General features: G+C 46.6%; 6 protein-coding genes across 6 annotated transcripts; 2 read left to right on the forward strand and 4 right to left on the reverse strand.

The window, feature by feature from the left end:
• Nucleotides 1-457: 457 nt before the first annotated feature.
• HD556DRAFT_551515 (methionine sulfoxide reductase) lies at nucleotides 458-1,236 on the reverse strand. The gene is made up of 5 exons (XM_041310929.1): nucleotides 1,204-1,236; nucleotides 1,026-1,140; nucleotides 811-970; nucleotides 635-760; nucleotides 458-580 (listed from the first exon to the last, which is right to left on the reverse strand). Exons 2-5 carry the CDS (start codon nucleotides 1,080-1,082, stop codon nucleotides 528-530), a joined length of 396 nt encoding a protein of 131 aa, XP_041159229.1. The 5' UTR covers nucleotides 1,083-1,140; nucleotides 1,204-1,236; the 3' UTR covers nucleotides 458-527.
• A 1,328-nt stretch (nucleotides 1,237-2,564) lies between these two features.
• On the reverse strand, nucleotides 2,565-4,398 carry HD556DRAFT_551641 (uncharacterized protein). The gene is made up of 8 exons (XM_041310930.1): nucleotides 3,749-4,398; nucleotides 3,568-3,700; nucleotides 3,453-3,507; nucleotides 3,322-3,396; nucleotides 3,252-3,263; nucleotides 3,019-3,195; nucleotides 2,824-2,961; nucleotides 2,565-2,768 (listed from the first exon to the last, which is right to left on the reverse strand). The coding sequence occupies exons 1-8, from the start codon at nucleotides 4,000-4,002 to the stop codon at nucleotides 2,713-2,715; spliced, it is 900 nt and encodes a 299-aa protein (XP_041159230.1). The 5' UTR covers nucleotides 4,003-4,398; the 3' UTR covers nucleotides 2,565-2,712.
• A 74-nt stretch (nucleotides 4,399-4,472) lies between these two features.
• HD556DRAFT_1379030 (uncharacterized protein) lies at nucleotides 4,473-6,042 on the forward strand. The gene is made up of 5 exons (XM_041303178.1): nucleotides 4,473-4,688; nucleotides 4,739-5,023; nucleotides 5,074-5,111; nucleotides 5,160-5,478; nucleotides 5,532-6,042. Exons 1-5 carry the CDS (start codon nucleotides 4,506-4,508, stop codon nucleotides 5,781-5,783), a joined length of 1,077 nt encoding a protein of 358 aa, XP_041159231.1. The 5' UTR covers nucleotides 4,473-4,505; the 3' UTR covers nucleotides 5,784-6,042.
• A 477-nt stretch (nucleotides 6,043-6,519) lies between these two features.
• Nucleotides 6,520-8,174, reverse strand: HD556DRAFT_1379038 (uncharacterized protein). The gene is made up of 6 exons (XM_041303179.1): nucleotides 7,916-8,174; nucleotides 7,846-7,863; nucleotides 7,665-7,792; nucleotides 7,497-7,611; nucleotides 7,145-7,441; nucleotides 6,520-7,089 (listed from the first exon to the last, which is right to left on the reverse strand). Exons 1-6 carry the CDS (start codon nucleotides 8,072-8,074, stop codon nucleotides 6,793-6,795), a joined length of 1,014 nt encoding a protein of 337 aa, XP_041159232.1. The 5' UTR covers nucleotides 8,075-8,174; the 3' UTR covers nucleotides 6,520-6,792.
• A 26-nt stretch (nucleotides 8,175-8,200) lies between these two features.
• HD556DRAFT_1379042 (mitochondrial protein) lies at nucleotides 8,201-9,432 on the forward strand. Its single transcript, XM_041303180.1, has 4 exons — nucleotides 8,201-8,570; nucleotides 8,663-8,962; nucleotides 9,017-9,047; nucleotides 9,105-9,432. The coding sequence occupies exons 1-4, from the start codon at nucleotides 8,220-8,222 to the stop codon at nucleotides 9,152-9,154; spliced, it is 732 nt and encodes a 243-aa protein (XP_041159233.1). The 5' UTR covers nucleotides 8,201-8,219; the 3' UTR covers nucleotides 9,155-9,432.
• A 275-nt stretch (nucleotides 9,433-9,707) lies between these two features.
• Nucleotides 9,708-11,893, reverse strand: HD556DRAFT_1309194 (uncharacterized protein; the record flags this gene model as incomplete). Its single annotated transcript, XM_041300246.1, has 5 exons — nucleotides 9,708-9,808; nucleotides 9,964-10,097; nucleotides 10,341-10,860; nucleotides 10,913-11,168; nucleotides 11,219-11,893. The coding sequence occupies 5 exons, from the start codon at nucleotides 11,891-11,893 to the stop codon at nucleotides 9,708-9,710; spliced, it is 1,686 nt and encodes a 561-aa protein (XP_041159234.1).
• Between the last annotated feature and the right edge of the window lie 832 nt (nucleotides 11,894-12,725).

Genomic DNA, 12,725 nt, shown 5'->3' on the forward strand with positions numbered 1-12,725 from the left:
TAAGTCACTCCCTTTGATGACAAACCCTTTCCCCTCGTTTCCCGCAGAATTTCATCGACAAGATGAAGCCGGTACTAGCTTGATCACTCGCCTTACCAGTTATCGTTCCTTGTGTTTCTCGATTCTCAATCGCATCATTTATACACCGCTCGATCCCGTATACCCTTTCTGTTTCCTGTGGCTGACTCTATACTTAGGTCTTCATCTAGGGTCTCATTCGTCCATTTGCAGCAGTACTCCGAGATTGGCCTATCATCTTCAGGTTGTATTTGGGACCGTGTGGACGTTCTTATCGAGGTGTGCAGCTCCTGTGCTTATCCATGTATTCTTATTATCAAAGTATGTCATAACCCAACTGATCGTTATTCAGCCATGTTATCGAGATTAAGCCGTCCTTGAGGAGATTCGACTATTGTCTCCTCAGGTAAGATACTGAATAAGCTCAATTTCGGAATCGACAGTGCATCACCGGCCATTAACGGTACACGTTGTATCTGCGTTCTAATGATGTTCACGCAACCAAAACTTTATTCCCCCTTAAAGTTCAGCGAGACCGAATTCACGCAGTGTCGTTCATCGGCTGTAGAGGTTGTAAGACCCAGACCAAAAATATGCAAGATAGAAAGGAGCGTACTTGGCGTATCGTATCCTTCTCCTTTGAACACATGCCCGAGGTGACCACCGCATGCGGTACAGGTAATCTCTGTCCTCGTCATAAACATCGACCGATCTTCGTGCCTACTAACGGCACCAGGGATCGCTACGATGAACCATGAGAGAGAAGTTGGATTTCCGAAAATGATAAGTTACCATCAAAGAAAGCAGGCCATCCGCAGCTGCTGTTAAACTTCGTGCTGCTCTTGTATAGTGGTGTGCCACAGCCAGCACAGCTGTACACGCCTGACGTGTCATGGTGATTGTATTCCCCTGTGTTGGGTCCCTCTGTTCCCTTCTGACGGAGGATTCTAAACTATCTCCGACGCAAAGAGTGAGCATACGTCCAAGGTGTAGATTGAAGAACACACCTGCTGTGGAGACAAAATGGCACGCCATTCATCTTCAGACTTGGAGTTAGTTCCCATGACGAAGGCGGATCGATGAAAACGAGATTTGAAAGTCAGAGGAGAGGCTTTTCTGATGCTGGTGAAAGACGCAATAGACTTGTGATACCGTAGTAGACTACGCATATCATGATGGACGTACGTCGTCTAGCAATATGCTGACAATGACGTCAGGTGACCAGCCGAAAAGGGTCATGAAGGTGACTCAGTTATGAACAAAACGGGAGACCAATTTGTCAATTACCGGCCGAGGGCCTCCATTATTATGACAGCAAATATTGAAACGCAAGGCTGAAGCCTGCGCGCGCATGGGCGGAGGATACGTGACTCTTTCATTCATTCGTCCATTTCGTTTTTACTTGTCTTTTTGTCCTCCAAGTACTATCGCCACTGGTGGTGCTAGACGAACAAGTGCATCCTGCATCTTCCGCAGTTCTATCGAGGCTTTCCTATACCCAAACGAAGGGATCCCATAATTATCCAGAGTCCATTTTATTTTGTCCTTGTCGTTTTTCTCCTTTGACTCGGATGTCCAGAATTGCGATGTATCCACGAACATTCGGCCCTCCCCTTCCGTCGACCAACGCACTGGTTCGATTTCCAACCTGAACGGCATTTCTCGACTCACTTATAACATATTCATATGTGAGTTATCTTCAAGATATCGTGTATACTCTATGGATACTTCCTCGTGTGCTTCCGCGTGGTAACCTTGAGCCAGAGACCTATCTCTGATGTATAAGTGTTGTCTCCAATGCTACATCATGTGTTCCATACTCCCCATGTCCTTTTGCAAATGTTACAGACTGCCCCACATTTTGGTCTGAATATTCATTGAACCCGTCCATTGCCCAGGATTCGACAAGATCATAATTAAGGAACGAAGAGGCTCAGACTAGAAACGAGGAAGAGACAACTCAGTCTTAGTTGGAAAGACTGCGAGAAAGGAATGCTGAATATTAGAGGATTAGAACGAAAATGTGAACGTGGATGCTATAGTAGTATCATACTCTGCCCTATTGAGCGAGCGATAGGATACGTAGGTCAATTTGTGATTCACCTGTCCCTGCATCGGAAGCCCAATACCTGTTCACTAGCACTATTCATCTGCGTCTGACATATGGCACGTGTGTGTGCAGGAATATTGAATTCAAGTTGTTGCTCGCAAAAGACACTTATAAGTCTGGCAGCTGGAGGCCCGACCATTAATTGATATTAATAACTGGCCAACGCAAACTCCATTGGAGAACAATAATACCCAGAAGTGGAAGTGACCATAAAACAAGGAACAGATTGTGATGCCGTGACGCTTTGTTTTCCAACACCGGTACTACCCAGTCCAAATACAAATACCTGACACCTGTTACATGAGGATCGCCAAGGACAATGTGCCATTTCAAATCCGATCGATCGACAAAGAGTACGTAGAACCCCAACACATGAAACTGTTTCCCAACCTCGCGGAATAGAAACTGGGATTGTGACAACTTGTGTGATACATCATTGCCGGAGTTTGAACTGACGTTGGAAGTACATACGTAATTGCGGTGCTTTTAGCTACTTGAGACCCACGAATGCCCAATCAATAATATATTACTGATACACTGTCGACTAGACATAGTATAATATCGAACGCGTTACAATCATCAAATCAAGTCAACTGAGACGTTGGCTTATTGATATCCAGGGCTAGCGCTGACAGGTCCCCTATCATCGTCATTAAACATCACATGGGTTGACATCGGCAGCGAACATGACAAACCTTCATTCGCCCCGACATTCAATGTTGGTCCTGTCGATTCTGAATCAAAAGACACCACGCTTTGGTTGATGTAAATATTGATCAATGAGCAGCTGGAGCTAGGGGATGGCGCTCTACTTTGCGAGTTCAAGGGTATGACTGAGTTATCAAAGATCCTGTTGAGTTATATCATGGGTGATGATTTTGAAATCATACCAGTGGCACTACCATCATCATCTTCTTCTTCTTCTGCTTCTTCTGCCTGTTCATATTCGTCCGCATTCCTGGCTTTCACTATTCGACTAATCGTCGCAAAGAGCTCATGTTCTTCCTGTTTATTATGTACATCTACATTAAGGCCTCGGATGGTTTTGTTTGGAGGAAGATCGGTGACTAATCCACTACATGTGAGATATGGACGGAGAGAAAGAAAGAGCTATCACACCAACCTGAAAGACTGTCTTTGTAAAAAAGATTTGTGCTCAGTATTGTGCTATGGAATGTGGAGATCATACATACCTTCTACCACATCACGCGGACTCTCCTCACAATCAGAGGCTTGGTCTTGTGCGGACTTCTCGGGGGTTCCAAATACTAGTCAACAGATTGGAGTTAGTAAGGAACTGAGTCGCCCTGTTGTTCTGACATACCAAGGGTGTTATCTTTTTCTGGTAGCAACCGTCTGGCCAGGTCATCCGAAGTCCTCTGTAGTATTCCCATTTAACTGCAATTCAAAGATGTCTCTTGTGCGACTAGTTGACTTACTCTGATACTCGTATAAGCCCGATATGTGACCTTGAGAAAGCGCTCGGCATCCGACTTGCGGACGAAAAGGTTTACAATGAACTTGCGAAAGGATTTTTTCTGCGTCTGAAGTTGGTCTCTGAGTTTTACCGCCCTGTGAAGGCGAGTGAGTAAGGCATTTTGGCTAGGTGGAAAAGCCTACTGGTCATATTGAAGTTTGCCAGCGGTGTAAGCTCGACTGTAGGTGGATTTATCAGTTTCTGAGAGACGATCGTGTTCCAACAAGTCGGCCAGCTCTCGCAGGGTTGCCAGCGATAATTGTAGATAGAGGTCGCCTTCTTCAAGATCTGTCCGGCCCTTGAGCTGAATGAAGGTCGCGGGCAAGTTTGCGAATTGGCTCGCAGGTCCAAAGTTCGCGGATATTCGAATTGTTGTACTGGCCTTTGGGGGACGCATGGTATGTAACTAAAAATCGACGGAAGCTGTCGTAATCTGTCGCGCTGATCTCCTTGGTTATATACGACCTGTGCAAGCGATTGATGATGATGAGTCCAGAGGGCAAAGATAACAAGCTTGTTTCCTTCACAGGAAAATTATGCAGATATAGCAACTAGCTGTTGCTATACCATAGTAAGTTATATGCTTGGCGCTTGAGCCTGAAGTCGATAAGAAATCGTGTAATCCTCGAAATAGAACAATACAGCAGAACATTTTCGTCATTCGGATAAAAGTTCCCTATATATATATCAGGGTGCTTTGTAGATACGTATATTCAGCTGGGTATATGAATTGTTGAGACGTAACTTGGCATGGGTCACGGCGAATGACCTACATATATAATTAAGCGGTAAGTTGGTTCTGAAGTCCGCGAAGTGCCGGGGTCCGAATTATGGGTCCATGTTTGCTTTGACAACCTTTTACTTTTAGTCCACACAACAACGCAGGCAGTGTTTTTGAGGATGGCCTCGACCTCCGCTGCTCATTCCCACCTTTCTGAATATGAGATTTGGTGGAGTGGCCACTACAAATTCCTCGAAGAAAAGGGTTACAAGCTACGAAGTCGCTACAGTCCAGATTGGGTCCCCTCTTGGACGAACACCAACAAAGTTGATATAAACTGTGAGGATGGGATTGTGCCACCAGTAGGTGTTTTGATAATAGCGGTGTCTATCGATTACCATGCGTTCTTTAGCACTATCTTGTGCTAGATGCACGGCGTATTCAAGACGGCGCTCGAGTATCACTGAAACGCATAAACATATCCCGTCACCCTTATGAGATAGAGATCGGTCGCTATTTCTCTACCCATCCTCTTAGCATTGACCCAGCCAACCATTGCGTGCCAATTTACGATGTTTTGGAGGTGCCCGTCGACAATCATACTGTGATAATTGTCATGCCGTTACTTCGAGATATTATGAATCCCTCTTTTGACACGGTTGGAGAAGTTGTTGATTGCGTTCACCAGCTGTTTGAGGTATGCTTTTCATGCACCAATTCATAATGACTTCTTTCTTACGTTCGAAGGGGCTGCGCTTTATGCACAGGCATCATGTCGCTCACCGGTGCGTATCCCAGTTGATTGAGTGACTTGTCTCACGACCTGGACGTAGTGACTGTATGCAACTGAACATGCTGATGGACGGCTGCATGTTCATAGATGCATGGCATCCAAGCGAACAATATATGTCAGAGGACCTCAAACGCCCAGCCAGGTATCGCACGCGCATGCAATCACCACCAAAATACTACTACATAGACTTTGGTATCTCCCGCAAATATGAGGCATCCAACACCAACCCATTGGAAGATCCCATATTCGGTGGGGATAAGGAAGTACCTGAATTCAAGGAAGACAATTTTAAACCTCGAAACCCTTTCCCAACTGATGTTTGGTATCTTGGACATGCCATCCAGGAAACGTTTCTCGACGTAAGGTGTAACAGCGGCTTCTCATTTTTCATACTCTGATTTGTATAAAACAGCACTACTCAGGCGTAGAATTTCTGGGCGGTCTAGTATCGGACATGATGGATTCGGATCCAGCACAGCGTCCGAACATGGACGAAGTTTTTTCTCGATTTCAGGTTATACGCCAAGGCTTCAGTAACTGGAAATTACGTTCCCGGGTGGCCCCTGATGGCGGGAGATCTCTTTTTGATTTCTTAGCCCACTGGGCACGTCGCATTCAGTACATAGTACGCAGGATTCCTCCAACACATACCTCGCTGTCATAAAGTGGACTTCTTTGTAAACAGTCTCTTACAATGCACGAGTTTTTTGCCCCTGAGTCTTTGCATCTATAGGGTGTGAGGCCTTGAGGTGTCATGCTGACTTCACGCTACACACTTGACTACACAGCGTCAGATGCATTCAAATCAATGAACCGGCGAGTTCTTGCTGGTGATTATGCTGATTGCCATCCTTTTACATGGTCGTATATTACTTTATATTCTAATGTACAAGCGGTCCGCTCACCTTCGGACGTCTTCTACCGTGAATTACAATAAGAGATGGGCTTGTACACTACGTTTGACGTTCCCTTCAATATTACACTTACAACAATGTTAGGTACCTGTCAGAACTGGCCCGAACACACGATGACACCAACCCATTCCGGTCGAGAAAAGTCACGACAGCTACAAGAGATTCTATGGCTTCATCAACATCAGGACATTGTTCTCAAATAGCATGCCACTACTGCACAACACTCCCGACCGTGGAATGATGTATGCACTCTTTGACCTTTCATTGATTTCCCATCTCTCATCGCATCCCATGGGGCAGGAGAGCCCCCCGCATAGCGGCCCAATAAGTGATAGGTCGGCATTCTGAATCAGCCTCAAGAACCCAGACGTGAGTTTCCGTACGTGATTTCACGCGGCCAGGTGAACATCATCGCTCTTCCTGAATATGCGGATTTGCCGCATGCGTGTTGGACCTTTGCTCATATCTTCCCACAGTCGGACGATGGGTTCAGCAGGCTTGCAGCTTTATATACAAATAAGCTAATCGTAAATAGTGTGTATGTAACTTGATGTCGATCGCACCTTCTGCATGCTGGTCATGCATAGTGGGGAGCACATTTCGGTTGTACTTAGTAGTAGTAGCACCTATGTTAGTCTATCTCAGTGAAACACCCCGCAAGTTGATCACACATCCACGAAATTCAAAGACGCATCCATATATATGCATCTGCAGACATCACAAAAACAAAAGCGCACTCATACCAGAGTACGAATATGACTACCACCCAAATAATAGATCCCCAACCTGCCCAAGCACGCCTTTCGCAGGACTCTGTTGCGCATTAACAATTGGTACAGGCATGGCGTGCGCAGATTTCTGGGGTGCCGGCGCAGGAGCTTTACGGAACGCAGCTACAGACGGCGCAAGCTTGATCGGCGTCCCAACAGTAGCAGCGCTATCCACCACCATCGCATTTCCGTCCGTATGCGCTTGTACTTGTGAAGTCTGGATTTGCGCCCGTGGTGGAGAAGTAGACGCCGAGAAATCAGGTCCGCGGGGGTCCTGAGTAGAGTCCTTCATGCATCGTAAGAGTCAGCACGCCGTTCGACATCGAAAAAAAACATCTTACAGCCCATTTAACGCCCACCATCCAAGTTCCCCCCAAGACCTCCCCATTTCTCCTGACTGCACGCATAGCTTCTCCAGGGTCACGAAATCCGATTCTGAACGCGTTCACAATCTCCGTATTAGGCTCTGGTTCGGTGCTTGCGCCAAGCGAGCGAAAATATTCTACAGTGAGGGAATATCTGTCTGGTGGATAGCCAAAAACAATTATATAGGTCGGTTGGTTTGGGGTGCTTGATTGGGTATGGGTTTTAGACTGGGAGATATTCAATGTAGAGGAAGAGTTTGAGAGGGAGAAGGGCTGTGAATACGAGAGCAATCAATTAAAGGGAATCATAAATAAGGACGGGACGTACGCGCGAAGGGGGAAGAACTGCCCGTTGGGACTCGCCAAAAGAAGATCCCTCACGGAATATATCATTGACTGAACTGGTCGGTGGCGCGTCCATGTCCGTGAACGCTTGCCTTTGCCTTGCGACAAATCGACTTTAACATAATAGAATAAGAATAAAACGTAAACGTACGTGCTCGAACTCTCAAACATCGACTCGGCACCAAAATGCGAGGCTCCACGGGACAGACCCTTGTTTATTTTTGCCTTGGTCTGCACGACGGGAATTTCGTCTGCATTTTGTGCGCTGGGGGACATGACCTATGCGCCTAACGCGTCAGTCTTGTTTCTGAACACTGTGAACGGCCACCTACATTATGTTGCGCCACGGACTACATGAATCATATTGAGAATTTAAGATGGTAGGAGGTAGGACAAGCGTACCATCATGTAGCCTGGCTGGTAATGCGTCCTGGACTGCCCGAAGGTGTCAGTAAGAGACGTACCGAGGGGGCCTGTGCCACTTGTGCTTCCCCAAGGATTATGACTCGTGCTTTGAGCATGCTGGTGTTGGTGAGCATGGGGGCTTGTGCTCGTTGACATGATCACTTTTCCAAATTCTCTTAACAACAGTTATAACACGAATTAGGATGCTAGCAGGAGAGCAAGGGTAAACAATTTGAATTTTGAGCACAAGTTCGGGTTCGGCTCTTGTAATGCTAGTTTTCCCACGCGGGTCCACATATCTATGAGCACTACCACCACCCGCTTCGCCCACTCTCTTCGTGCAGGAACATTCAGACCTGCTAATCGCTCGGCTCCATCATACAACTCTACGCTCTTTTTTCGCATTAATGCATCTGGTCCGTCGAAGTCCAGGTTCTCTCGCGCCGAGTCATCCGCCTTTGCCCGATCCTTCCATGCATCGCACGCTGTGCATGACTTCCATTTCGACACCCACCACTTCGTGCAGCGGCTCGAGCGCGAAGGTCTCAACCGTGCGCAAGCAGAAGGCATAATGGGTGCCATGGCAGAGGTCATCGATGAGAGCATCCGGAACATGACAAGCAACATGGTCACGAAAGCTCAACAGGAGAAGGTGAGCGCTCCTGCCGCCTTTCGCAGTGCTGCGAGACTCAACAAATAAACTGCCCATTTCTCACTCTTCATATCATACAATTTCCATTCCAGCATCAATACACCCAACAAGTCGATTTCGCACAGCTGAAATCCGAGCTGCAGCTTATTGAGAAGAATGACCTCGCTTCTTTGAAGTCTGATAATGACCGCTTGGTTGCGGATATGGAGAAGCTGAAGCAGCGACTGCGTGAGGAGATCACGCGTACGCAGGCTGGCGTTCGACTGGATCTTAATTTGGAGAAGGGACGGATGCGGGATGAGAGCAGCGGGCAGGAGCTCAAGATCAAGGAGGTGGATGCGAGAATCGAACAGGAGATTGCGAACTTGAGGACGACGATTCAGCAATCGAAGGTATGTTTCTTAATTCTTTTCGACGAAGCGACTACTGAACCCTTGGGTGTTTAGGCAACGACGCTGCAGTATCTTGTTGGATTCGGTATGTGCAGATTTAAATGCTTAGATTTAGGCTAGGATGCTGATGTTTTGCTTTTAGTGACTGGTTGTTCTGCGCTTCTAATGGCATACCTGAGATTCAGAGTATAGAGCTTTGCATCATGCATCGATGTCATTCGTTACATTTGAACTCGGAAGGCCCTTCGATCGTATCATGATCTAATTTATTATCGCTCTTACATAATTGTACAACTCTGAGTAGATACTACGTCATATATAGATTCACATTAACAGGCGCCAAAGACATACATCAGTGAATTCAGGAGTCCTTGATATTGTAGTCGTGTGAGTTATAGAAGGATATAATTATGCTTCAACTAAATATGTCAATTTATACTACAAGATATTTGAGTCGTCAATACATAGGCATGGATGTTTGTAAATTTAGACTACCATGAGGAGTTCGTAACAAAGTTGTTACTATCTTACATTGTGACCCGCAACGGATGGTAGTGTAATTGAGTTCCGCTTGTTGAGTGTTCTCATTTCCCCATATTTATATTTTGAATTATATCACTATTCAAGGCTTTTTCCTGGCAGGTGGCATTAGCACTGAATATCATATGTAAATTAGTATGGGAATTTGTGACAATGCTGCGACATGGCACCGTCGCAGCCTGTGAGTTATAGTAGGGGAATCATGTCAATCTTGTCGAGTGTTCTTAATGTCCCCCATATATGTTTTGGTTATAAGGTCATTCAAGGCTTTCCCTTGAAAGATAGCTTTGAAAATTGTCACCGGATCTAGAACACCATGGAATTCATGAAAAATGTGGTTACATCGCACCATAGTAGCCTGCGAGGGACCGAATTCAGAAGTGCCCTTCATTGTGATGTGACTCCGATGTACTTCCTGACCAGACATCAAGGAAAAAGTAGTATTCAATATATGTACTGACAAGTGCTGATTCGTAGATAATTGTGGCCTTTGCCAATGATCATCTGGGGCGCCTCTCCACGCCGCTTCTCGATATCCGGTATTATCTCTTCCCACGATAGCAATAACCAGTCAGGCTCGTCAACCACGAACCAACTACCACCAGACCAGATGTTTTATGGCTATGTCCGACTTTCACTCGCCGCCGCTACGATTTAGATAGCATAGGATGTTGACACGCTGCCGCAACTCAGTACTACGCAAGTTACAAATGTATATACAAAACAGAGCGCTCTAAGTTATCGACGATCATGGTCACAGGATAGATGTAAGTAGTATGGTCAGCCACGGAGCGATTGGAATGCACATATGTCTGCTAATCTACGAAGGGTAAGTAACTTGTGATTCTCCCACCAGTCCGATCGTTGTTTGTGGGGGTTGATATACTCTTTGATGAATTTCATCAGTTCGGTGTGCATGGGTTTGAATACTTTGACTGAGAACTCGACATTTTCATTTCCTCCTCCCTTTAGCCCGAGCAGGACGCAATGAACAGCGACGGTGGCTGTACAATACAAGCCGTCGAGTTGAGACTGTTGAGTGATGTATCGCAGGTAGCCGAGTTCTACGACAGTGTTCTGGACAATGTCCCGAAGCACGTCATTTTCAAACACATTCACCCCATCGGTCTTGAAAACATATCTCGGGGGAAACGGTGGCTGCTTGATGAGATTTTTGACCATTTTGACCTGGTGCTTGGGTTCCGATTCGACAGAAGAAAGGGGAAGACGTAGATCGTAGCCGCGCGGAACGAGATTGTGTGCATGCTTTTTAGCAACGGACATCACGTTCACAGATGGCGCCGATAGAATTCTGTAGAGCCTCGATTCGTTATCCAAAGTCCAACGTTTGGCAGAATCTGTTGGTGTAAAATTGAACTATCAATCATTTTAAAAAAGGTACAACCCCACCTTCTTCGGCGAAGGCACACGCTGCTTCGACTAATGCTGAATGAACTTGTTGCTTTCGCTCGTCCTCGAATAAGAAAGGGGTTTCGGCAAGCACGGATCTGATAATTGTGTCCAGCGCCATCCGAACGATTTCCTTGTGGATCGTATGGTTCTCGTCATACTCCGCAGGCCCTACACCAGGCTTCTGGGATGTAGACTGCCCAGAATCACTGGCAGTAACAATGGGCTGCAAGGGTGCCGTGGATGGCGCAACATCCTGTCGATCCGTTAGTCATTAGTTGTTTGTTCATAACAAGAAATGCCTACCTCGGCAGCCGCCCAACCCCTCACCCGCTTTTGACGCGGATCAAAGGGAATAAAGGTACCTTGACGGCGTTTTCTTGAAGGTTGAGCAGGCAACGGATCTTCTAGACGCAATTGTGATGGTGCGTTGGAGTGCGAGGGCTCGTTGATAGGTAGAGGTAAAGGTTGGCCAAAGTCCAAAGGTAGCAGATCTTCTGGATCAGGCATCGTAGAGATGCCATCATTAGATAGGATAGGAGCATAGAATTCGGGAAAGTACGAAGCAATTGATGCATAATAGTGTGATGGCATAGAGGCCATGTGAGGCGTCATAGTGGGACCCGGCTCGACTGGAATATTGCCCGCGTTCAGGTCGAAGGAGGTGAACTGAGTAGACGAGCTATTGGCAAGCGAGTCTTCCCCAAAACCAGTCACACTGGTAGCATTACGGTAATCAGGATGGCTTGTGTGCGCATCGAGATTGGGGTATGAGTTTCTGGGGCTCGTGGTGTAAGGGTCATGATGATTGCCAACCTGTGTATCAAACAAGTTCGAGAAGTCAGATTCTGAGAACAGATCAGGAGTTTGAATAGAGAAGGACTCTAGTAGCTCCTGCTCCGAGTCACGCTGCTGATCACTACTAAAGCTAGCATTATGATCAGTAAAGTTGAAATGCGGATTGCCAGCACCAGAGTACATCGTGGCGGCCAGCTGACAGCAGACGCTGAGGTAGCGGAGTCTGACTACTGCGAACTTTTATTGTGGTCATCTCGACTAAAAGTTCAGATGAGTCTGTGATAGGAAGCGGCCCTTCTGATGTAAATGCGTCTGCTGATTTTTGACTTCATTGCCGACAACGAGGCATGGGCGTCAAATCAGACATTCCTAATTTGGCTTTTAGTATCGGCACAATTGAAAGAGAGGAGCCCCACTTGGTAACATCGTACGGATTAGGTTGAAGCATTGACTTTTCCATATTGCGGCCGCGAGGTTCGAATCTACTAGAAGCAGCTGGAATCGAATTGCACGTGCAGCGGGTAACTTGAAGAAGTCGTAGTACGTGCACCATCATAGCCTGAGAGTAAAGTGCTAAGATGAAAGACCCTTGTCACCAGCATAAAATCTGCCTTTGATCTCGTGACCGTTTGATCAGTAAAGTTTTCCTTCGGTGCAAAACAGCAACTCACTCCGAGTCTGAGTCTGAACTCCAGAGACCTATGATAGTCACGGTCACGGTAAGGCACGTTTTGACTATGCGTAGCGGCAATGATCATAATTGAATATGCCAGGCTATCCCCGGCGAATCCACGTAGCCATCCCATTCACAATTTTTCAGCTACAAGGGTTCTTGTCTAGGGGCATCCGCCAAACCTCCCTTGTGATATGGTCCGTCTTTGTACACCGTCTGTTAGGGTACTCGTTGCCTATGTGATGGGATGGTTCGTCATCAGTCTGTGGATTCCTTGAAGCAAACACCAGAGCACTCACGCTAGCGGGCCCCGGCTCCTTCTTGCCTTCACACTTGTATGTC

Source organism: Suillus plorans (genome assembly GCF_016647745.1).
Source record: "Suillus plorans strain S12 chromosome Unknown HD556scaffold_35, whole genome shotgun sequence".
Lineage (NCBI taxonomy): Eukaryota > Fungi > Basidiomycota > Agaricomycetes > Boletales > Suillaceae > Suillus > Suillus plorans.